The 22,312-nt window shown below is 55.4% G+C and overlaps 2 protein-coding genes across 27 annotated transcripts in view; one reads left to right on the forward strand and one right to left on the reverse strand.

The window, feature by feature from the left end:
- Window positions 1-5,237, reverse strand: part of ANGPTL2 (angiopoietin like 2) — a 34,523-nt gene extending 29,286 nt beyond the window's left edge. For 8 of the 10 annotated variants that reach the window (XM_003995887.6, XM_006939480.5, XM_006939478.5 and 5 more), the window contains exon 1: window positions 4,728-5,237. Coding sequence is in view for 2 of the 10 variants with exons in the window: in XM_019816556.3 (XP_019672115.2) it covers window positions 4,966-5,012 (47 nt within the window). In the remaining 8 variants the exon portion in view is untranslated. The remainder of the gene's footprint in view (window positions 1-4,727) is intronic. The other 2 variants (XM_019816556.3, XM_006939476.5) reach the window with 1 other exon arrangement.
- The window catches only part of RALGPS1 (Ral GEF with PH domain and SH3 binding motif 1), a 277,984-nt gene that overhangs the window by 170,964 nt on the left and 84,708 nt on the right, over window positions 1-22,312 (forward strand). The window lies entirely within an intron of this gene.

A 22,312-nucleotide genomic window follows, 5' to 3' on the forward strand; every position in this document is an offset into this window, starting at 1 on the left:
TCCATTGCAGGCGGCCAGGCCTGTCTTTCTAAAGCTCACATCTGGTCATGTCAGTGTCCTGCTGAAAAACAGCCTCTGTGGTCATGCTTCCTGCCTCTGCACATACTATTCTTTTTTGCCTCAGTACCTTCCCCTGTGTCTTGCCCGAAGCATTCCTGTCTCCCTCTCTCAGGTGACCTCACAAGTCTACCTCCCTGTGAAGCCACTGTCCACAGCAAGGGCCCCTCCTCGCCCAGCCTCCAGGGGCCGCTGTGGCTGCTTCCTGCATCCATCACAGCACCTAAGACACAGCTCATCTGGTTGTCCACTGAATACCCAATAGCCAGCATGGCATTTGGGTTCCTAAATAGGACTTCAAGGATTTCATTCATTCGTTGAGCATTTCCCCTGTTCCAGTCACTGTAATGGGGCTGGAGATAGAGTGGGAGCGAGGTCGGTCCCTATTCTAAAGCACCCACAGTAGTAGGTGGGACAGAGAGCAGGGGCAGTGGTGGTCAGTACCCTGATGGGGTGGCTCAGGGGGCTGGAGGGGGGATCAATGCAGCTGGGGGGGGTGAGGATTGGGGGCACACAAGGTGGGAGTCGAGGCACTCCAAAGGGGCCTTGGCTGCACGACACAGACGGGAATTGTGTGGTACCATGGGGCTGAGAGGCTTGTTGGTCTGAGGCTGGCTGGCTTGCTTCATTTGTTCGTTTATTCATTCATTCATTCCACACATCCCTTCTCTGCCTGGCCCTGAGTATTGGAGGTCCAGCAGTGACTAAGAGACACAACCTTTCCCTCGTGGAGGTTGGACTGGGGCTGCCTCAGGCAGGACTTGGCCCGTTCCTGGAGCTGAGCGGGTCTCGGGCACCTCTCGGCCATAACGATAGACTTCCTTCTGGGCTTTACTTGGATGGTCTGGGCCCTGCCTGTCTGGAGGACTGGGCAGCAGGGAGAGGCTGAGGCTCTGGGGCTCCTGGGCCCAGGAGAGGCTGTTCGGTTTCACCCGAGAGTAGACCTAACACAATAGCTCGATTGTGAGCCGCCTGGCTTCCCCCACCCGACATGTGAACATTTCTGTGATCAGAATGTGTCTTGCCATTGATGTACACATGTAGCAGGACATTGTAACATTTTAGCTGTCACTGCCCCCCGCCCCGGACCCCGGCTGTTATTAAATCAGTCATATGGTTTACAGTCAATACGAGAGAATATGGTTTTGTCATTGCAACTACCCTCGGCATGAGGTTCTGATGTGACCTGTCTATCACCACAAACTCCAAGTCACCAGTGGCTGAATAACCCTTCTATTTGGGGTGTTTTATATAAATTCACAGAAAAGAATGCTATTCATTGACTTGCTTCATTCTTGAGATTTCCCCAGTGTGCGTCTATCCAGGATGGCAGCGGGCTGGGGTAGAGGGAGTCTAGATCTAGGTTTGAATCCTTGCTTTTTGGCCCACTAGTGGGGGGACATTGGCAGAGGTGCTGTGGCCTCTGAGCCTCAGTTTCCTCCTCTGTAAAATGGGGACACGCCCCCCTCTTTGCAGGTCTGTCCCTGTTGTACATTTGTGTGATTGTTAGATTCAGTTTGTGGCTCCTTCCACTGGGCTGCGGGCCCTGTGAACAGAGCCCCTCCTCATCTGCTGTCAGTTGAGACCATTTCCGACAAAATGGACTGTGATTCAGAGAGGCCGGAAGCTGGGTGGACCTGCCTAGGGCCGGCCGCTGCTGTTTGTTCTCATGTGGCTGCCGGCTGTTGTCTCCCCGATGTCTTGTCAGGATTGCTCAAGTGTGGCCCAGTGCAGACCATGAGGACCTGCGCTCTGATTCCGCAGCCCGTGGGGTCTCCGCGTAGGGATGTAGGCAACCCACGAATGGTCTCTCAGGCACACAGATGAATGTTTGCCCGAGGCTCCGCCCCACTGAGCTGGCGCCAGAGTCCCACGGAGCCGCGTAGCTGTGCTGAGGCTCATGTGTAAGAGGGGTGGTGATAATGCCTGTTCTGTCTCAGAGGCAGGCTCCTTTGACAAGCAAGTGATGCATCGAAATCGGGGAGGCACATGGTTTTCCGAGGGAGTGGTGTAAACATTCTGTAGGACGGCAACCAGAACAGACTTGGCTGCTGGGGGACTCGGTGACGGGGTCAGGAAAAGAGCAGTCGGGACACCTTGAACAGAGCAGTGGAATGAGTTGGGGAAAGACGTAGACTTGGAGCTACAGCCACACACTCAGCAACTGCGTGACCTTGGACAAGTTACTTAACATCTCTGAGCCTTAGCTTTCTCAGCTGAAAAATGGGATGCTAAACCTAGGGTTTATTGAGCGTTGTCTTGAGGATGAAATGATATAATGCGTTGCCTTACTTAGCTCAGCAGGTGCTTAGTAAATCATTGTGGGTTGGAGGGGTGGATGGAGAAATGGCTTTATTGCTCTGCCCTTGAGCTGACAGTGGTACCGTGCAGTCCCCTCCTGGGCCTTATGCCTCACACATTTTGTCTGTTCCACCACGATTGCCTGTATTGAGTGATAATTAATCTAATTTCTGTTAGCCAGGCCTGTGAAGTCAGTCAGCGCCTCTGCCCGGCCTGGGCTACCCAGAGAGCGCAGTGGGCCACCACCGTTCCAGGCCAGAGCAGGGAAACGTGCAACTTCTGCAGCCCCAGAGGCCTGTGTTAGAGAAGCACACGTTTAATGTCGGCTTTTCAAAATGCTTCCAAGGGTTTGGGGAATCCGCCAAGACCTCTGGGGCCACAGGAGGGAAGACGCACCAGTGTCAGCTGGTGTAGGACCCACCAGCCTTGGCCCCCATACGGTCAGACTTGGTGGTGGAGATGGAGTTGGGGGGAGCGGTCCTTACCCCTCCCCCTGCAACCCCAGGACAGGCCTGGCACTGGTCTCCCTGCTCTGTAGACCCCCTCCAGCATGGAGGTAGCTGGTTTCCTCACCTACCATGGTTCTCTCAGGAGACCAGCAGGCAGATGAGTGGTGCCCCCGTGTGGGTGGGAGGATGCTCTTACTGTAAGGTTGGCGTCAGATGTCCCCAAGGTCCCCCCGCCACCCTTAGTGTGGACGCAGTGGCCCAAATGGACGTGCTGCCATTCAGTCCAGACGTAAAGCCCCCTCGGCCTCCCGGGGGGAGCCCCGCATGGGTGGCAGTAGTGACCGCCACCCTGGCTCGGCCTCGTGGGATTGTCCCACAGCCCTAGCAGGACGTCCAGGGTCAAGAGAGTCTGGGTCTCTGCTCTTCCATATCTGCCATCCTGATTGTCGTGGTTCACGACACTCAGTGACTCACACTTTCTGAGGGTGTGCCATGCAGCAGGCACTGTGCAAGGCCTTCCCGGACATGATCCCACGTGCTCCTCCTAGAAAGCAGTGGAGTGTGGTTCCGAGTGCTGGATTCAAATCCTGGTGATGGCACTTACTAACCACGGGGCCTTGGGCACATCATTTAACCTCAGTGCCTCAGTTTCCTCACCTATAAAATGGTAATGAACAGCGGTACCTGTATCATAGGGTGGATGTCATAAGCATCTGGCTCAGGATAAGTGCAACATAAGTGTGAGCAGTTACTAAGAGAAGGGTAGTATTATTATTCCCATTTTGCAGAAGAGGAAACAGGCTTAGAGAGGCTAAGTGTTCTCAGCCAGAGTCCCGTGACTCCTGAGTAGAAGAGGTAGGATTTGAACCTGGGGCATGACTAGGGTGTTACTCTGCCTCAAATTGTAAAAATGCATGTGGGCATGTGCGGAGCATTTGGCCGGCTTCGGAAGTGGTATTCTCAGCTTTCCTCAGAGCCCTGGTGAAAGGAGATCCTTTTCTAAGTAACCGAACTGGCCCCTGGGAGCTCTCATAATCCCACAGCCGAGGCAATAGCTGACCCGTGACACACATATCACAGAAGGAGAAGGGAGGGATCAGTGAAGAATTTGTTTGGAAATGTTATCTAATGCTGAGTGCTTTCAAGGGACTCGGAATGTGGAGCCCGCACTGTACCCCCTGCCAGGGTACCGGGGAAGCCTGATCCTCCCCTATTTCCCTGCCACATACAGCCTGCTGGAGACCTGGGCTACCGTCCGGTGCTAGGCGGGATCAGTCGTCCGTGGACACGTGGGGAAAGCGGGGGCAGCTCTCTGCCCCGAGCCCCAGCAATGGAAATCTCTAGCTAATGTGTCCCTTCTAGCTCTGGACCCCTTTGGTCCTGTCCTGCCCAGCTGAGGGGAGAGCAGAGGCTGCTGGGCTCCAGGGAACTTTCTGAACAAGGGTTCCCGGCTCTGGCCGGACAGCATTTACTTTTGCTTTTGCCTCAGCATAGTCTCTAACCAGGGTGCGTAGGAACCCAAAACTTAGAAATGACTTCCCACGTCCTTGGGCTACCCCTGCTCCCCTAAGCACACACCTACACACAGGCACACGCTCACGCACGCACCCCGGCTGCCGGGCCGTGCCCGGGAGCCGCCTGCCTTCACCCCAAAGGCTCTTTGTCTGAGGCAGAGCGGGGCTTGCAGATGAACAGCCCGTGGTCTCACGCCCCCAGAGCCCACCCTCTGCCCAGGTGTCCACGAGTCCCACCCCGGGAGATGCCGTGTTTGACTCCAAGCGAAAGCAGGAGTGACCCTCCTCCGGGGTCCAGCTGCACCCACCCCCGGCTGAAGGGGTCAGGGTTCTTGAACCCCCAGACATGGGGTCAGCTGCTGCCTCTTGCCCCCTGTCCCTTGGTGCCACAGTGCCGGCCCCTTACCTCTTCACTCCTGCTTGGCTCCCCGGGGCAGATCCTCACATGCTTTACCCCAGCCGTCAGAAGGGCAGCCTGTCCATGGCCTCCAGGAGGGGTCCCCGAGTCGCAGGCCGGACTGGCCGCCGAGCAGCCCTGCCTCACTGGCCTCTGCTTGCTCTGCTCAGCTCCGCGGCCGGGCTTGGGCCAGGGATGGGGCGGGGGCTGGCCGGGGGCGGGGGGGTTCCTGCGGGGGGCCACTTACAACCTGCCTCCTTTCACGGTGGGGGCCAGCGGCTGCCTCAGTGCCATGCTCTGCAGATCCGGGGCTCGGGCAGGGCGGCTCAGGGCTCGGGGTCCATCCTCAGGCCGTCTGCAGCAGCCTCATTTGAACTCCCCACTCCTTTGTGGAGCCTTTACATGCTGCCGGAGGAAACTGTGAGCACAGCCTGACCCTGGTTGGCTGCAGGCACTTCTCTCCACCCACCAGTGCAAGAGGATCCCCCAGGCCCCAGAAAGGCTCCGGGCCTCCCCTCAGCCCCAGACAGAGGCGGGCCGCCCGGTGATGTCACACTAGCTCCGGCCCCAGCTGGCCCGGCCCCTCCCGCCCCAGCCCGCTTTGGCGGCCTCCTTCCCTCCTTCCCTGGCAGAGCAGCCTGGCCCGCCCGCCCCTAGTGCGCCCTGCCGAGGCAGAGAGCTTCCCCTCTGACTCAGGTAATGGGCTCAGATCTGTGCCAGCCGCGCAGGCAGCAGGGAACAGGTCCTCCCCCTGGATGGCTCCCTCACCCCTGCACTGCCCCCGCGGAACCCCCGGGTGGGCAGGCAGGGCAGCCCCGCACAGATGGCCTCTGTGCAGCCGTGTGTAGAGGCCTTGCTCTCACCTCTAAACCCTCGGGAGGGAGCCCAAGGCTGTCTGCACAGAAGCCAGCAGGATCTGTGCTGACAGCTAGCGGGAGGCAGGGGCCGAGGACCCTGGAAATACCACCAGCTGGGGCTATGCACAGGAGAAATGCCCCATCACTTCCCACCTAGAGGACCTGATTAAGTCACGTCACCCACCTGGCTTCCCTTTCCTGTAATCTACCTCCACGGATTCCGTGGGATCATGCGGGAAAGGGGCTGGCACGGGGCAAGGGCACCTCAGTGGGCTGGACTCAGCGCTCTGGACTTGGGCGGGCCAGGGGTCGCGCTCCCAGAACCCCTGTGGTGACCTCACATCGGGCTCTTCTAGAAGCACATAATGGGAGTCCCCAGCACAGAGTCTGTGAATGTTCGTAGAGTTAGAGCAGAAAGGAGACAGCCCTGGACCCCCATGAAGTGAGCGATTCTACAGTCTTGTCAGCACCACAGGCAGAGGAGGGAGTCCAGCGAGTGCTGGGAAGGGAGCAGCCGGGAGCAGGTTTGTGTCTTCGCCTGGGCGACAGCTGTGGGAGATACTGGTGGTGACTCTTCTCTCCTCTTTAAAAAAGTTGAGTGATGGGGCGTCTGGGTGGTTAAGCGTCCGACTTCGGCTCAGATTGTCGTCTCACGGTTCATGGTTTGAGCCCCTCGTTGGGCTCTGTGCTGACAGCTCAGAGCCTGGAGCCTGCTTCGGATTCTGTGTCTCCCTTTCTCTCTGTGCCCCCCTCCCCACCCCCCCCCCCATGCTCGCTCTCGCCCTCTTTCTCTCAAAAAAGAATAAACAGTAAAAAAAATTTTTTTTAAATGTTGAGTGATGATGATGGTGGTGGTGATGACGTTTGGGTACAAATGGGGAGGGAGACTTCACCAGGGTTCTCCTTGCCCTCAGACGTAGCTGGGCCCTGGGCAAGCAGTTCCGCTGTGGTCTTCCACGCCCGTCTTTGCAGGGAGCAAACTCTGTTTCTTGCCTCAGCTTCTTCCAGCCCGCTCAGACTCCCTCCCTTTTCCATCTGTCGGTCCCATTTCTTTTTAGAAGGTGAGTCCTCGCCAGAAGACCGCAGTATCTTACACGCTGCAGCATTAGCCAGATGGTTGCAATGGACAGAAACGCCCCCGACAACTACCGTGGGGGGTCCCCGTGCATGGTTGGCACAGAGGCCGTGGGAGGCGGGGGGCAGGGGGTTCAAGACCAGCAGAAGTACATAGGATGGAGCTGAATCCTTCTCCTTGAGCAGCACCCTTGTCAGCCTGGAGCCTGGCCTATTCCCTTCTCTTCCCCTTCCGCCTCTCCAGGATGTGTTTGTTGGGAAGTAGCTCCGAGCCGTCCTCACAGAGCCTGCAGTCAGGAGGGGAGACAGACAGACAGACACATGAGAAGTGCTGGGTACTATGCGGGTATCTAGGCAGGAGGCCAGATTAAGCCTGGCAGGGCAGTCAGGGCAGCCTCCCCGAGGAGGTGGTGTTTGAGCTGGAACCTAAGGGGTAGGTAGGAATTAGCGGGTGTGAGTTGGAGAGACGATGGTTCTGAGCAGAGATGGTACTGTGTAAGGACTGGGTGGCAGATGGGCTTTTTTGCGGATGGCCCCAACAGTCAACAATATCTCCTGGTCCAAGACCTGACACTCTGAGACCTTGACACCCCTCCCATTGAGAGGTAGGGCCTCTGTCCCCTCCGTTTGCATCTGGCTGGGTTTGTGACTTACTTATGACCAATAGAATGCAGCGGAAGTGACACTACGTGGTATCCAAGGCTGGGCGAGAACAGGCGAGTGCATCTTCTGCCTCGTTCACTGGGACACTGTCTCTTGGAGCCCTGAGCCAAGCTAGACCCCGAGAAATCCCGCGACTCACAAGCCACCATGCGGGGGCCATGTGTAGCATGGGTCGCAGCCGACAGCCAGCATCAACCCCCAGATATGTGAGGAAAGCTGCCTCTCGGTGATTCCAGCCACGAGTCACCCCCAACTAGAACCTTCCTGCTGAGGCCCCAGACACCGGGACCTGAGTTGAGCCACCGTCCCATCCCATAGCTGAATCACTGACCCACAGAATCCACGAGGGGAAGAGAATGGCTGTGCTAGGCTGCTACATTTTGAAGGTAATTTGTTACACAGCGGTAATAACTAGAGCGATTACGGGGAGTTCTTCCCAGGGGCCAAGACCAGTGCATTTGGCTGAGGAGAGAGGGGGAGTGTGGCAGAAGATGAGGCCTTGTTAGAGGTGGGACTTTATCCAAGGACGGCGGGAAGCCACTGAAAGGCTTTGAGCAACTGGCTTTTATTTCTGAAAGGCCCCGTTAGTCACTGAGTAGAGACTGGGTTGGGGAACCGTAGATACGGCCTCCGGAGCTCGTGGGCAGTGGTTGCAGCCCCCTGGTGAGAGAGGCAGTTGGAGGTGATGGGACTCACGGGGTCAGGGGGGAATTCCCAGGACCCACCCTCCCGTGGGGACCGGTGCAGCCCAAGTCCCCGATGACCAGAGAAAATTTGCTTTCACAATTCACAGTCCCTAGGACCCCATCACGTGGGAGAGGAACACCAGGATGGCCCTGCCCTGTCCGTGTTTGCACATCCCTTGCCCCTGTGGTGGCCGTGGGCAGTCGAGGATGCTGCTGGAGAGCTTGAGTTGTGGAGTCAAATTCCCGTTCTTCCACTCAGGTCCCACCCCATGCCTCACTGTCCTCATCTGTAAAATGGAGATGTTGTAAGGGTTGGCCTCCTGGGGCTGTTGAGAGAATTCAGTATGACGTGACACATTAAGCGTGGTACACAGTCCATACTCAGGGGTGGCTGTGGTAATTTCCAGCGACTCCTTCCCCAGGGCCGTGAGTTCCCTGAGCACCAGGGCAGGTGTGGGCCGGGCCATACCAAGCTCTCCTTCCGTACAGCCCAGTATAGAGGAGTGAATAAATGAGTGACTGGCTGTGGAGGATGAGGGGCTGTGGCTCAGAATCTAACAGGCCTGGGCTCAGACCCCACCTCTGCCAGCAGCCTGGGCAACGTTCTTATTCTCTTGCAAACTTTGTTGCCTCATTAAAACAACAACAACAGGGGCGCCTGGGTGGCGCAGTTGGTTAAGCATCCGACTTCAGCCAGGTCACGATCTCGCGGTCCGTGGGTTCAAGCCCCGCGTCAGGCTCTGGGCTGATGGCTCGGAGCCTGGAGCCTGTTTCCGATTCTGTGTCTCCCTCTCTCTCTGCCCCTCCCCCGTTCATGCTCTGTCTCTCTCTGTCCCAAAAATAAACAAACGTTGAAAAAAAAATTTAAAAAACAACAACAACAACAACAACAACAACAACAACAACAACAACAGGGGCCCCCGGGGGGCTCAGTCAGTTAAACATCTGACTCTCGATTTCAGCTCAGGTCGTGACCGCAGGGTCACTGGGATTGACCCTGAGTGGGGCTCCGTGCTGAGCCTGGAACCTGCTTGAGATTCTCTCTCCCTCTCTCTCTTTTTCTCTCTCTCTCCCTCTGCCCCTCCGCCGGACATGCACTCACTCTCTCGTCCTCTCTCTCTCTCTCTCTCCCCCCCCCCCCTCTCTAAAAATATAAATAAATCAAAAAACCTTAAATGTTCACTAAGTCCTTTTAGCTTGGCAGGTCTTGAACTCCAAATGCCATCTTTGAGACAGCTGCCGAACCCCCTGCTTCCCAGCCACTGCTTTCTTCTGGGCTCCTTGGAGTCTCTCTCTATGTGTATACAATTTAGGGATTAACTAAGGATTTGAGGGGAATTTGTACAGTAATTTTGGAGCTCCCCCTTCCTTAGCTATCTCCCTTCTGGCATTTTGCCCTTCAGTTTCCATCCTCGATGTCCAACTTCTTTGTCTTCTTCCCAGGCAGTGATTCTGCTGCATTCTGTATCAGCCCCATCCCCCCGTGTAGCACCACGAACAGAGGTGCCCTCGTGTGCTTCCTGTCTTTCAGAGACCCCGTGTCCTCTAGTTTCTGTTCTGCGTTGTTCTCAAGTGCTTTCAAGCAGTCTCGTATACTGTTCAGATTTTATCATTGTTATTGACCAGAGAGTTAGTTCAATGCAGTCTACTCCTTCCATTTTGGTAACTGGAACTCCCCACATCCCAACTGGATCCGTCTTCTACCCCAAACCTCTTGTACTCCTGCTGCCGTCGGTGCCCTCGGTGACCCCATCCAGCTGGTTGGTGCTCCTTAATTCAGTTCTCTGCCCTCTCTCCTCTTGGTCGTAGTCTGTTGGGAAATATCAGCCCCAATAATTCTTAGATTCATTCAGCTCAGTGTACCCACCCGGGCACTAGAAGAAAGTGTTATTCTCACAAGCCTTGTTAGAGCACCTTAGGTGGCTGCTTGTGATATGCTGGACGCCAAGCTCCACGTTTGCTGGACATCGTTGTTTCTCCTCTCGTGACCCGTGAGGGAAGCGTCGCCATCCTGTTCTACTAATAGGAAGACCGCGGCTCGGCGAAGCAACGTTCCTCGCGCCGGGCCACACAGCTAGACGGTAACGCGACTGGGATCAAGACCCACATCAAAGCACGCACACAGTTGTCCTGAAAACAAATAGCATTTCTTTCATTCAAACTTACTTTTTCTTGTTTTAAGGTCTCTGAAATCAGGAGGCCTCCTAAAGTTAACAGCATGTCAGGGCTAATTGGTAGCACTTTTTCTTTTTTTACGAGAACGGGACGCTGTCAACAGTGGATGACTTCTCAGAATGAAGGTCAAGGAAGTATGGCGGTGTTAGTGATGGGGCTCCAGTGAGGTTGACCGGTGATTAAGGGACAAAGAAGCAAGTCCCCTCCTCTCCTGGTTATCCAGTCTTGGAAAGGCCCAGGGGAGTGTCATCAGGAAGCCTGCGGAACTGCCAGAAGCCTCCCTCCATCCAGATTTAATTCAACAGCTGCCTCTAAGCTGAGACAGAGCCAGCCGGTCCCCTCCCCTCCCGGAGATGCCGTGGCCAGGTCCTGTGACTTGCCCGCCCCATGTCTGGCAGGGGAGCCACGTGTTCCCTGGCCCGGGTGAGAAGTTCGGAGACTTGGGTTTATGGGGAGATTCTAAGGCAGCCCTACTGTTTATGCCGTACTGCCTGGTGTCACAGAGGGTGTCCCCACACGTGGAAAGCCCTTCGAGGACACCGTGTCTGGTAAATGCTTGCCAAACCAGTGTATCCAAAACGTCAGCACAGGATGCACGCTCGGTTACAAAGTAGCTTTGAGGGCCTATCGTTGGCTCGTGCACGACCCATTTCATTCCCGCTTTGCACCCCCCGCTTCGCACCCCACTTGGCCAGGAACAGACTCAGGACCGCTCTTCTCCTCAAGCTCAGACATCACCTAACGGTCGAACGCTTTTGCTGTTCAGTCAACAAATATTTATTAAGCTCCATCTGAGCACCAGAGTTTGGGCTCCAGGTCAATTTGCCCAAAGCCAATTTGCTGAGATGTTTAGTTGACTGGGTTTCATTTTGTCTTTTTAACAGTATTTTAAGGAATGTTCGATTGGCCTCATCTGCCCTCTTCTTACTGCAGCTGATGCGGGGGCCTGTCCCCAAGAGGGGAGACTGAGAGGCAGAGGGAAGAGAGATTTCATTTTAGTTTGCTGGTTTTCTTTGTATCGTCATAACAAAAACTTCACAGAACTTTTCCAAAGCTGTTTAAAATCGTCTTACCCTATATAAAAATTTAAAAAACTGTCGCTTTTTGGAATGCTGTGTCGGACAGGATCTTCGTCCCCAAAAGGAGATGACGGAGGGACTGCGGGTGGTTTTCTGGTCAGTGGGGGAAGACCACACCCCCCTTGCAGACCCCCTGCTGGAATTCTGGTCCCAAGGAGCAGCCGAGCTATTGCTGACCTTGCTTATCTTTCCTGGGCCCCAAAGAGGTGGCTGAGCAGATAACTGAGGGCTTCTGGCAAGAGACTGATGAGGGGAGCTTCCCAGGCCTGAGGCCAGGGTGGGGGCACCAGGCTGGTGACACGTGTCAGCAGAAAGCCCAAGGGCAAAGCCTGGGATTGTCTTGCCCTGGACTCTGTCGAGAGGGCCTCTCGTTAGAGGACTAGCACATAGAGCACGTGATAAATGTCTGTTGAACGCCCACGTGGGAATGCTAGCCTTCGAAACCCGCTCGCTCTCTTTGTGTCACATCCAGGGTTTCTGACTCAGAGTCTCGGGGCTGAGGGCAGCAAGAGTGCTATTTGGGAGTCTGGCTCGAAGGAGAAGGGAGAGGAGCCCCAGGGTAAGAAAGACAGCCTCCCTGCCATCGTGAGGCCGTGCCCAGGCCTCTCAGGAGCTACTCCAGGCCTACCCCAAGCTGGCTCGGTGGGGGGGGTTATAACTCCTACTCCACTGATCTGGCTCCCAGCTGTCCCCGCCTCAGCCCTGCCCTCTCCCCTTCCCACCACTCCATCTGCCAGGGAGGTGCAGGAAGGAAGGCAGTACCTGTGCCGGGCATCTGGGGCCGTCCTGCCATGTGTAGCTGGGGCCGCAGAGGGACGTGTGCTCAGATTCCTGGCCCCTGCAGGTGGATGATGGTCGTGTTCCCAGCATTTGCCCCGCTCCTCCTCAGGGCAGGGCCAGGTCCCAGAATGCTTTGGTATTTGGTATTATCTCCCTTGAGCCTCGCGGCAGGCCTGGGAGCTGGGAAGTCAGCGATTTATTTCCTCTTACAGATAAGGAAGATGGGAGTGTGACAGTGTTATGGTCTCTAGGACTGTCCTCATTTATTGTTTCCTGGGTACCAGACACTGTGCTGGTCACTTGCCTGATCTTGCCGAATGGCCCCAGCACCCGTGGAGGGCAGGGCTGCAAGCCTGGCTGGAGGATGACTTCAATCCGCCTCGGGTGCTTGGCCCTCCGGAGCTCCTTCCTGTACTAAAAAATATGAAAACTCATCTTCTGTGACCACACTGGTGTAAAGACAAATACGCCGATAGGGAATATTAAAGCATTTGCTGACCTAAAATTTCACTTTTTATTCTCGTTCTAAAAGAAGTTGGAACATTTCTGTGAGCCCCTGAAAGTATCATGAGCCCCTCTCACTGTGCCTGCTGAGCCTAATGGATAACTTGGCCCTGACTGTGAGTCCCAACTCCTTCACCCACCAACCCAGAATCCAAAAGCTCTAGAAAAATAGCAAGCCTTTTTTCAACAGTTCAGCTCAAATTCATTTGGAGGCAAAATCTGACTTGAATTGACGTGAGGTTCTGTGTAGCCCATGAACCGCTTAATATCCCCACCCACATGTTTAGGGAGCACCCCCCCCCCCCACCATGACTCTGTGGTGCCGTCAGAAGACAGGTGGCCTCTGTACCACATCACATGCTGATATTGTCTGTCCCCTCCCCCGCCCCCCAGAGAATCCCTTTGCCCGCCCCCTGCTCTCCTCTCCTGGGTCCTAAGTCCCTCAAGGACAAGGCCATGTTAAGTTCGTCTCATGAATGTAGGCATTGATCATTTCTCCATAAATCCATCAATTCCCTTTTCTTAAAGAGCCCACAGGGATCAGCCGCTCGCAAGTTTATAGCCGGGGTCCAAACCTGTTGTGAGCGTGTGATTAGGATGATCCAGTCCCTGGTGGGTCTCTGGAGCTGCTCCCTGGAAGAAGATGTGAGGGGGATGTGCACGTGGGTCCCTGGAGGAAGGGGTGGGAGACTAGTCGGGGGAAGGAATAGAGACAGCGCTGGTCACCCACTCGTGGGTCGCAGGCTCTGTGCTAACCATTCACACCAATTTATTTATCCCCACAACCATTCCTCGTGGTAAGAACCTTCACTGTCCTCCTTTTAGGGCTGAGGAAAATTAGGTTAGAGAACCCAAGTAGCCTGCCAGAGGGCACGCAGCGAGGGAAGGAGCAAAGGCGCGGCCCTGGGCCCACGGACCTCAGGCTGTGGTCACATCTGGTGTCACCAGGGTGGTGCCTGAATGCAGCCCGGCTCCCGGAGAGCAGCTCCGAGCCCCAGTCAGCGAGGGCTCTCCCCAAAGGCTGGGGGAGCTTTTTTCATGACACTCGGGGGACACTGAGGTTCATGCAGTGCTGAGGCAGGAGACGTGGGGCCCAGATCCGGTGCCACAGAGCACAGCCAAAGACCTGCCAGCCATTCCTGTGTGGGACACCCATCCACGTATCCCACAGAGGTTTGTGGAGTATCTAGCGGGTGCCAGGGATGAGAGCATCTGAAAGACTGATGAGACCAGTTAATGGAATAGGGAGAGATGGAGTGGGTGGGAGCAGATCGATGTCTGCGCCACAGGGTGCTGAGGGAAGTTTCTGAGAGGGAGGGTCGTGTGAGCCAAGGCCCCGGTGACTGGAAGGAAGGAGCCACGCAAAGGGAACAGCACATGCAAAGTCCATGGGACGAGAACGAGCTTGGCCTATTTGAGGAATGGAAAGGCCGGTGTGACCAAGCAGCAGAGACAAGCGAGAGTGTGCGCATTGAGGGGCAGGCGGAGTGAGAGGGGCTGGCTGGGGCAGGTCCTGTAAGGCCCCCTAGGCCAGGTGAGGCCTTGGGCTTTTATCCAGCGTGCAGCGCAGGCTCCCGGTGGGTCGCAAGCAGGAAGACGTTACGCTTCGTTTTGTGTTCTTTCAGTGTCCCTCTTGGTGTTGGGTGGAGAATGGTCCAAGGGGGGAAAGAATGGAACTGAGAAGACCATTAGGAAACTGGAGGGGGCTGTCCAGGTGAGAGACCAGGCAATGGGCACCAGGGCCGTGTCGAGGAGACAGTGACCAGTGGTCAGAGTCAGAATAGATTTTGGAGGAAGAGTTGCTAGGAACCCAGCATGACTCTAATATGGTGAGAATCAAGCTGCACTGTTTAGCACCTTGAAGATTTGCCACTTGGGCACCTGAGAAACAGAATTCTGAGAGCAGAGTAGGGACCCACAGCTGGGACTTTTATGTCGTGTTGGGCAGTGCACACCCTACACAGCTGTACATGGCAGCCCTGACCACAGCCAGCACTGACAGTTGGGCACTGGAGTCCTCCAGGAGTGTGGAGGAAACAGGTGGCAGCAGGGAGTGGGAGCAAAGAGGTGCCACCTCAGATACTCCCAGAAATACTTTGGGAGTTGGGAATGAGGGTGAGGGATTGCAGTTGTGCTGGGAGAATCTGTAGAACATGTTTGAGTTGCTGTTAATGTTCTCACATGCTGGAGTGGACTGGAAGAGTCCTGTGACTTACCCCACTTCTTGAACGAGTTTGTTCTCATTTTGAGGTAGCTCCTGACTGGATGTCAATACTCGGAGACACACAGAGAGCTCAGGGTCTCCTTGGGCTTGCCAGAAAGTGCTTTCAACAGAGATCCATGGCTCTGCTGCCCTAAGCCTGGAAGGGGGAGCATTGCAGCAAGAACTTTGTAACCGTGGCCCCGGAAAATCAGAAGGGATTGTTCCTGCATCTTCCCTGATTAAAGACTCCCAGACCTGTCCTGCGTTTTCCAACTAGTAGGTTGGGGGTGGGGCATCTCAGGGACACCCACCCAAGGCCCTGCAGGGAGTAAAGGCAGTGGGCGCACAAGGCTTCCTTCAGTCCCGCCGGCCTCCGCACCATCCACTGGCCTCCTTCTCATCCTCCCTGGGCCGGGCCAGATGGATTCCAGCTCTGAGGCTGAAACCCTGGAGGGCGGGGCGGGGTTGCCTGACCACTGGCCACTGTCTCCTTGACGCTGCCCTGGTATGTTCCAGTTGCTGCCCCACATCTGCTCTTTGCCACCCTGCCTCGTGCCCAGCAGCTGACCTGCATGGATTCCCCCAGTGGGCTCCCTTGCCTTCTGGCTCTGGATTGGGTTGGCCAGTGGCAGGCACCTGCAGGAGAGGAAGGGGTGGGAAGAATGCAAGGACAGGTGTCTTGCCAGCTCCCTCCCTGCAGGACCACGGCTGTGTTGGTGCAAAGGGAGTCAGCTAGGCCTGGGTTCGGGTTCTGCCTTTCCCTCTTATTAAGCACGTGACTTCTGAAATTTACCTAACCTCTGCCTCTGTTTCCTCATCTAACAAGTGGGATAGCGGGTGCCTGGGTGGCTCAGTCGGTTAGACGTCTGACTTCGGCTCAGGTCATGATCTGGCAGTTTGCAAGTTCAAGCTCCGCGTCAGGCTCTCTGCTGTCAACACAGAGAGAGCCTGCTCCCAGTCCCCTGTCACCCTTTCTCTCTGCCCCTCCCCAGCTTGCATGGGTGCTCTCTCTCTCAATCTGTCTCAAAAATAAATAAACATTTTTTAAAAAATAAAGACCAGGATAGCCATACCACCTGCCCAGGATAGCCGGGAGGAGTAAGTGAATTAATGTGAGTGCAGATACCCTAGTGCAGTACACAGTAGTCCACAGATGCTGGCCATCTTCTTTTAGTAAGCTTGGCCCCGTTATCTTGGACTTCCAACACATTGGGGTCTTCTGAAGATCACTGATTTATTTTATATCTCTCCAGACGGTGTCCTTTAGCTCTTCTTTTTGGTTTGCCCGTCACTGTCCCCACAGCAGCCCCTGCAGAGCTTCACCACAGTCCTGTAGCCAAAGAAGTGCTTCCCTGCCCCAGCCTTTGTGTGCAGCCTGAATATGAAGCTGGCTTAACCGCAGAAGATCATCATTTCAGCATGGTGGAAAGCAGGCTTATAGAAGATGCACGTGTACACAACCAACAATAATTCAGAATGTTTGCTGAGCACTAACTGATCTTCCCCACAACCCTGGGAGGCAGGTGCTGTTATTATTTTGCCATTTTCAGATCCAGAAACTGAGGCTTAGGAAGTTGCTTGACTTGCCCACAGTCCCACCCTGAGTAAGTCCGGCACTAGGTACCTGCCCTCTCAGCCCCTGGATTATCTGTCTCTGTCGCAGGGAAACTGTAGCTCCCCGGACCCCAGGGACCAAGTCATTTCAGATAATCAAGTCGACTGGAAAGCCACGAGGCTGTTTTCCTTAATCATCTGATGTTTAAACATTTTTTTATCCGTTCTCATTAAGTGTTTCACACCGACCCGTACAGATACACACGTGCGCGCTAGCCTCCATAAATCCTGGTGAATCACGATTCTGACCTCTCCTCGGTGACTCAGTCATCTCCAGTGGACTGACTTTACTACAGGCGCAGTCAGCCCTGGGAGCACCAGGCAGCTGTGTTTGTTGTTACTTTCCTAGCTCTTCCGTCCGTGGCAGCAGTCACCCTCCCTTCCCGGCCTCCCCATTCCTCTCCTGGTTTGTTGCTTCTTGCCAGCCGAAATCCCAGGAATCCAGCAGAAGTATTTCTAAACAAGAGGAGCTGGGCACCACACTTGTCTCAAGGGCTCTGCTGTGGGTCATGTCCATGACACTCAGTGCCCGAACTTGATCGCATCAGTTTTGGGTGCACGAGAGCTGTGGCCTTAACAAAATACCTACCATCTGTTACACACCCAGTGTGTGCCTGACGTGGGGACGGATTTTTTCATGGATTATTTCATCAAATCCTCAAACAGAACCTTCCAGGAGGTTTGATTCTGTCTTCCGTTTTAAGTGATGAGGTAGCTCAAGCTCAGAGAGGTTAGGGAGTCTACTCACAGCTACACAGCCAGTAAGTGGCAAAGCCAGGATCTGTATCTGGGCTGGTCTGAATCCAGAGTCCACAATCATCATAAGCTTTGAGTTCTCCGACTTCCCTGCGGTGTGAGGTTGAGCAACTCAGGGAGACACCTGACCCTCATTCTTTCATGTCAGTGCTGTTTATTCCCAGAATTCGGCTGAAGGTTAATTGAGACAAATATGGTGTGCTTGTCTCATAGTGGGCACTCTGTGTTGTGTTCCCCGTACTCGTGACTGTAGCACATCTCAGATCAGTGGTCCTCCAGCTTTAGGGGCCTCAGAATCACCTGAGGGCTTCTTGAGACACAGTTTGCCAGGCCTCACCTCATACTTCCTGATTCTGTAGGTCTAGGGTGAGGCCCGAGAATTTGTATTTCTAACGAGTAACCGCGAGGACCGTGTTGTAGGAACCGTTGCTCAAGACAGAGGAGCCTTCCAAGAAGGTGAGTCTGGGGTGGCCCAGCAGTGACCATCACATACTTTGGGTGGCTGTTTCATGTGAGCAGATGCTGGATATGTATGGAGCAGGGAAAATGTGGTTTGGCTTTTCGCGGCCGTTTCCTGGGAGCTGGCTCTATATTGTTGGTCTTACCCTTTCCCTCCCCTACACCACACGTCTGTGTGTCAAGACCTGGGAGTATGGAGTGTTTAAGCAGCATGGTGATGTCTGGACTGTGAAATGAGCTTCATTCGACCGATTTCATTAACGTGATTTCCAGTTGCTTTCCTGGTACAGGATAGGAGGTAAAAGGCACACGAAAAAGATAATAAATCATCTTGCAGAAATTACTTCTATAAATTCTCCTTCTCTCACCCCCGCCCCCCCGAAAGCATCGATGAGGCCGGGCATATTTTCCTTCACAATTGGGATTTTAGGTTTATTTGTATGATGCTGTGACTGGTGTGCCCCCTCCCCAGCAGACTGTAAGGGCGGGGTGGGCCACTTCGTCACTTCTGGCTCCCTAGTGCCCAGCACGGTGCCTGGCACACAGCAAGGGGTGCTCCATTGAGGTTGTTGGAGAGACTGGTGGCACAGTGGCAGGTGCTGGAGTCACGGGGAACTGGTTTGAGCCCGAAGCCTGCCCTTCCTAATTGAATGGCCTTGGGCAAGTAACTTACGTGGGCCTTTGTTTCCCCCTTTCTAAATAGGAGATGGTAAAAATAATACCTGTGTTTCGTGGGACTGTTGTGAGAATTAAATGGCATAAAGTATCCACAGTGCCTGCCACGTACTGCTTTATTTTCCCTTGGTCATCAATCCCTGCCAGGCAGGCTGGTGCACTGGTGTGAGTGTGGGCTCTGGAACCACAGGTTCAAATCCCGGCTCCACCGCTCACTGGCTGTGTGGCCTGGAGCAGCGATTCACGTCCTCTCTCTGCTTCAGTGTCCTCATCCGTAAAGCAGGGGATGAAAAGGCACCAATGGCGCAGCGTTGTGACTAGTAAGGACTTGTGCACATACGTAGGGCTGAGCTGTGGGGCTGGTCCACGGTCTGCGCTGGCTTTTCCCCTTCCACATCTGCAGAGGGGCGGGAGCCTGTGGGGAAGGCAGCTTGGCCACAGGAGGAGGGGCACAGTAGCCCCAGGGGGCTGCCCTTCTTGCGATGCCCACCCCCAGCACTCCGGGAAAGAGGAGAGCAGCATGGCAGGGGAGCGCTCCCTGAAAAGAGCCGTCCCCAGCTTCTGCGCTGGAAAGCCCCTCTCTCTGGCAGCGCTCTAGAAGGCGGTTCAGTCTTCAGCTGCTTTTGATTACTCTCACGAGCTCGAGAGCGTGCTGCGGTGGCGTCGCCCTCCGCAGAGCCGCCTTGGCCTGCAGACGTCACCCCCTCCCTGCTACCTGCCAGGCTGGGGCTGCGTGGGGTGGGGTGCCCCCCGGCAGGGACGAGCCCCCGCCCGCCCGTCCGCAGGCCTGCCGTCGCCTTTCTTCCTCTGCCAGGCTCACTCTGGGCAGCCCCGGGCCTTGGCCCTCCTCCCGGGCATTGTCAGAGAAGCTTCCAACACCTCGAAATCCAGCCGGGGGAGGGAGGACCCTCCCCGTCCCCTTTAACGTGGAACCCAGACGATCCTGGTTTCTATGTGTGCAGAGCGTTTGGTAAACAGAATGCTTGAGCCCTGACTTGCTGGAAGGGGCGAATCCCAGCTGACGCCCCAGACGCTCAGCCTATTTTGGGCCCAGTCTCTCCCCTGCCGAGGTCTGTGGTCAGAGTGTTCATCTGCGCCCCCCCCCACCCCCACCCCCAAGTACCCACCATGGGGGTTGAAGGGCCAGGGGAACTGGTTTCACGTTCCTTCCCTGCTGGAGCATTGGGCCTGCCCGCGCTCCCGGCCCTGCCCCTGGGCTGCGCCCACTGATGCCTGGTATCCGCTCAGTAAATGCTCTTGTCCCCACTCCCCCCGTGAATGCTGTGATTCAGCACACACAGAGAGGAGCTTCGCTTAAGAAAGAAAGTATTCAAGGCCGCCATCCAGCGCGGGCAGGCGCCGGGAGACAGCTGCCCGTGGCTGCCCGACCGGACTAGCAGGGCCGCGAACCCTCCACACAGAGGGGTCTCTCCTGCATCTTTCTTTTTTTTTTTTTTTTGAGACCCACAGTCTCCTTTGGTTGCTGGACCAGATGCAGTTTAAATCTGTGTTCGGAATCCCTCATTAACAAGTCGCAGGTTAATAGTCTCCCGGAATTGGGAGAACACCCCCCATTCAACCAAATGTGTTGGAGCTCTGCCTGAGCTGGAGCAGCCTTAGGGACACCGGCTTAGTGGGTGCGGTCCTTTGCCCACCTAAGACCCCTTTTGTGTTTCTTGCCGACTCTGGGTCCTGAAAACGCCTGTCAATAACAGCAGCCACCACGTCCACCGTGAAGTTTGCAGGGTGCGGTATGAAGCTCTTTATGATCTGAGGGAGCCCACCGCTCCTCGTGGGGCCAAGATTAGGTGATTCTAAGCTCCGTCGTGTCGATGAGGAAATGAGTCCTAGAAGAGTTGGAAGTCTTGCCCAGGGTCACTCAGAGAGAAATTTGAGACCTGACTCAGATCTTTATTTCTCTGCTGTTGTAATAGAAACTGTCTCTGTGAAACATGCTGCTTGTATTAAGTGAAAATAAATGCCTTACGCCTTTATGATTAACAGCCGTATAGCCGCCCCGAGCTTCCGAACAGCTGAGAGTAGCTCCCTAGTGACCGCTGGAACAAAACGCGGGTGATGGTTTCCTGCCCCCTTCCCCAGGTTCCTGGGCCCAGGCCCCTTCCCCACACCCACTCCTGTGAATCCCAGACGGGTGCTCTGAGCAAGAGAGACGTCCTGGACTCACAACAGTTGTCCTTCTGAGCTGAGACAGGTGCCTTTCCTCCCCAAAGCCAAGTAAGGAGGCTCTCTCTCTCTGGGAGAGAGTCCTTTGAGAAGATTGGGCTGCCTCTGCCTCTGGGGGAGGGGCTGGGCGTGTGAGGAGCTACAGAGCCCTCAGGCCCACCAGGAGTGTGGGGGAGCCCCGCCTGAGCTGCGAACAGAGGGGCCACCCCTCTCCAGTCCTCTCTCCCTCTCTGGGGAAGAGGAAGAGGAAGCGGGCGGGTGGGGGGGATGGAGGTTGACATGCAGCCTCCGAAGTTTGGGTCACATTGAACATGGAAACTCATGCCTGTTTCCTTGCAGAGATTTGTAAAGGGGGGATTCTGTGGAGTCGCCAGGCCTTGAAAGGACTTGGGTACGGAGAAGAGTTGGGTCTTGCCCTGCATTCCAGTTCTCTGTGGCCCTTGTGGGATGCCAGAAACTATACCAGATGTTACTAGGTCCCATGAGAAGGAGACAGAGGCCGGCAGCAGGGCAGGAGCCATACTACCAAGGTGGCCACCGACCACGTGGTGGGATATCCTTCCTAGAGAAGGGGTAGGGGGACATGTACTCCTGGTGGCAGGGACAGGAGGCCTGGCTGCTCTTCAGTGGTGGACGGGCCAGGACAAAGCTAAGTGCATCCCTAGGGGACCCAGAGCTCCACCTGCATGGAGACCACCATGGTCTGGCCATGGCCAGGGCCAGCTGCGTCAGAGGGAACCAGGCCAGTCCAGGTTCACCACTCTTGACAGGTGATCCCGGCACGAGCAGATCACACTTCCCCGCAGAGCATGGGCCGTGAGGACTGCTAGAGTCTGGAAGGCTTAGGGGAGGAAGTTCAAACAGATAAAGAAAGGGGCTTGGAAAATAGCAGCCCCCAGGGAGAGGTAGGGGAGAAAAGAGAACAGAGATGAATTCCATATGGATGGAGTCTTCATATAAACAGAACCAAGTCTGAAATCTTCTAATGCAACCATGCCAAAAATGAAGCGACTGCAAAGTCACACAATCTGGCCTAGATATCATTTGGGGACCCACTGCCCACAATGGAAAGAGAAGTCAGTGCAGTACATTAGAGAGTGTATGTTGGCGAGAATAAGGCATTTCGCATTTGTGCCCCCAGTGGACTCAGATTCCTCAGTCAGCTGGTAGTGGCCTTAATCATCCAGAGGCCCCAGCGTGGGGGTCACTGGTCTGGCCACCTGCACTTCTCATAGATGCTCAGAAGGCCCCACCCACCAGCTGGGGGAGGGGGGACAGAAGCACAGCCTTAGCTGTGGTGGCCCTGCAGCCACTGGAGCCCTGGTGGTGGGTGGACGTGATTGGGGAAGTGGGAGAAGGAGAAGAAAGAAAATAGGACGAGGGAAGACTCTGGAACATCACTGAGCAACGCCCCCTTCGCAGGCCTCTTCACCACCGTGCAGCTAACAGCAGCAGGGTTAAAGCCTGACCCAGGTGTCCAGAAGAATTTGGAGTCTGCGTCCCAGCTCACTGCATGTAAAGAGTGTTCCTCTCTGAGCCTCACTGTCCTCCCCCTGGAACAGTGACCCAGCAGTGCTCCCACAGTAGGGCGGTCATCAGGACGTGGTGGGGAGGAAGCAGACAGAATGTGGAGCTCAGTCGTGCGTGCGTGCGTGCGTGGTCCCCAGAAGCACGCACCCCTGTGAGCTGTCAGCATTATCACCTTCACCTCTGTGGGAGGGCATGCGCATCCCCAGTGTTAGAGGCGAGGCCTTCATCCTTGTGGTCAAGGGTCAGGGTCAGGTTGCCTGGGTCCACAGCCATGCTCTTCTCCATCGCTTCCAGATAGAGTCAGCACACGTCAACACTGCCACTGGCCTTTGACCACCACAGAGCTTCTGTCCCC

This window comes from Felis catus, chromosome D4 (assembly GCF_018350175.1).
Source record: "Felis catus isolate Fca126 chromosome D4, F.catus_Fca126_mat1.0, whole genome shotgun sequence".
NCBI classification, from domain to species: domain Eukaryota; kingdom Metazoa; phylum Chordata; class Mammalia; order Carnivora; family Felidae; genus Felis; species Felis catus.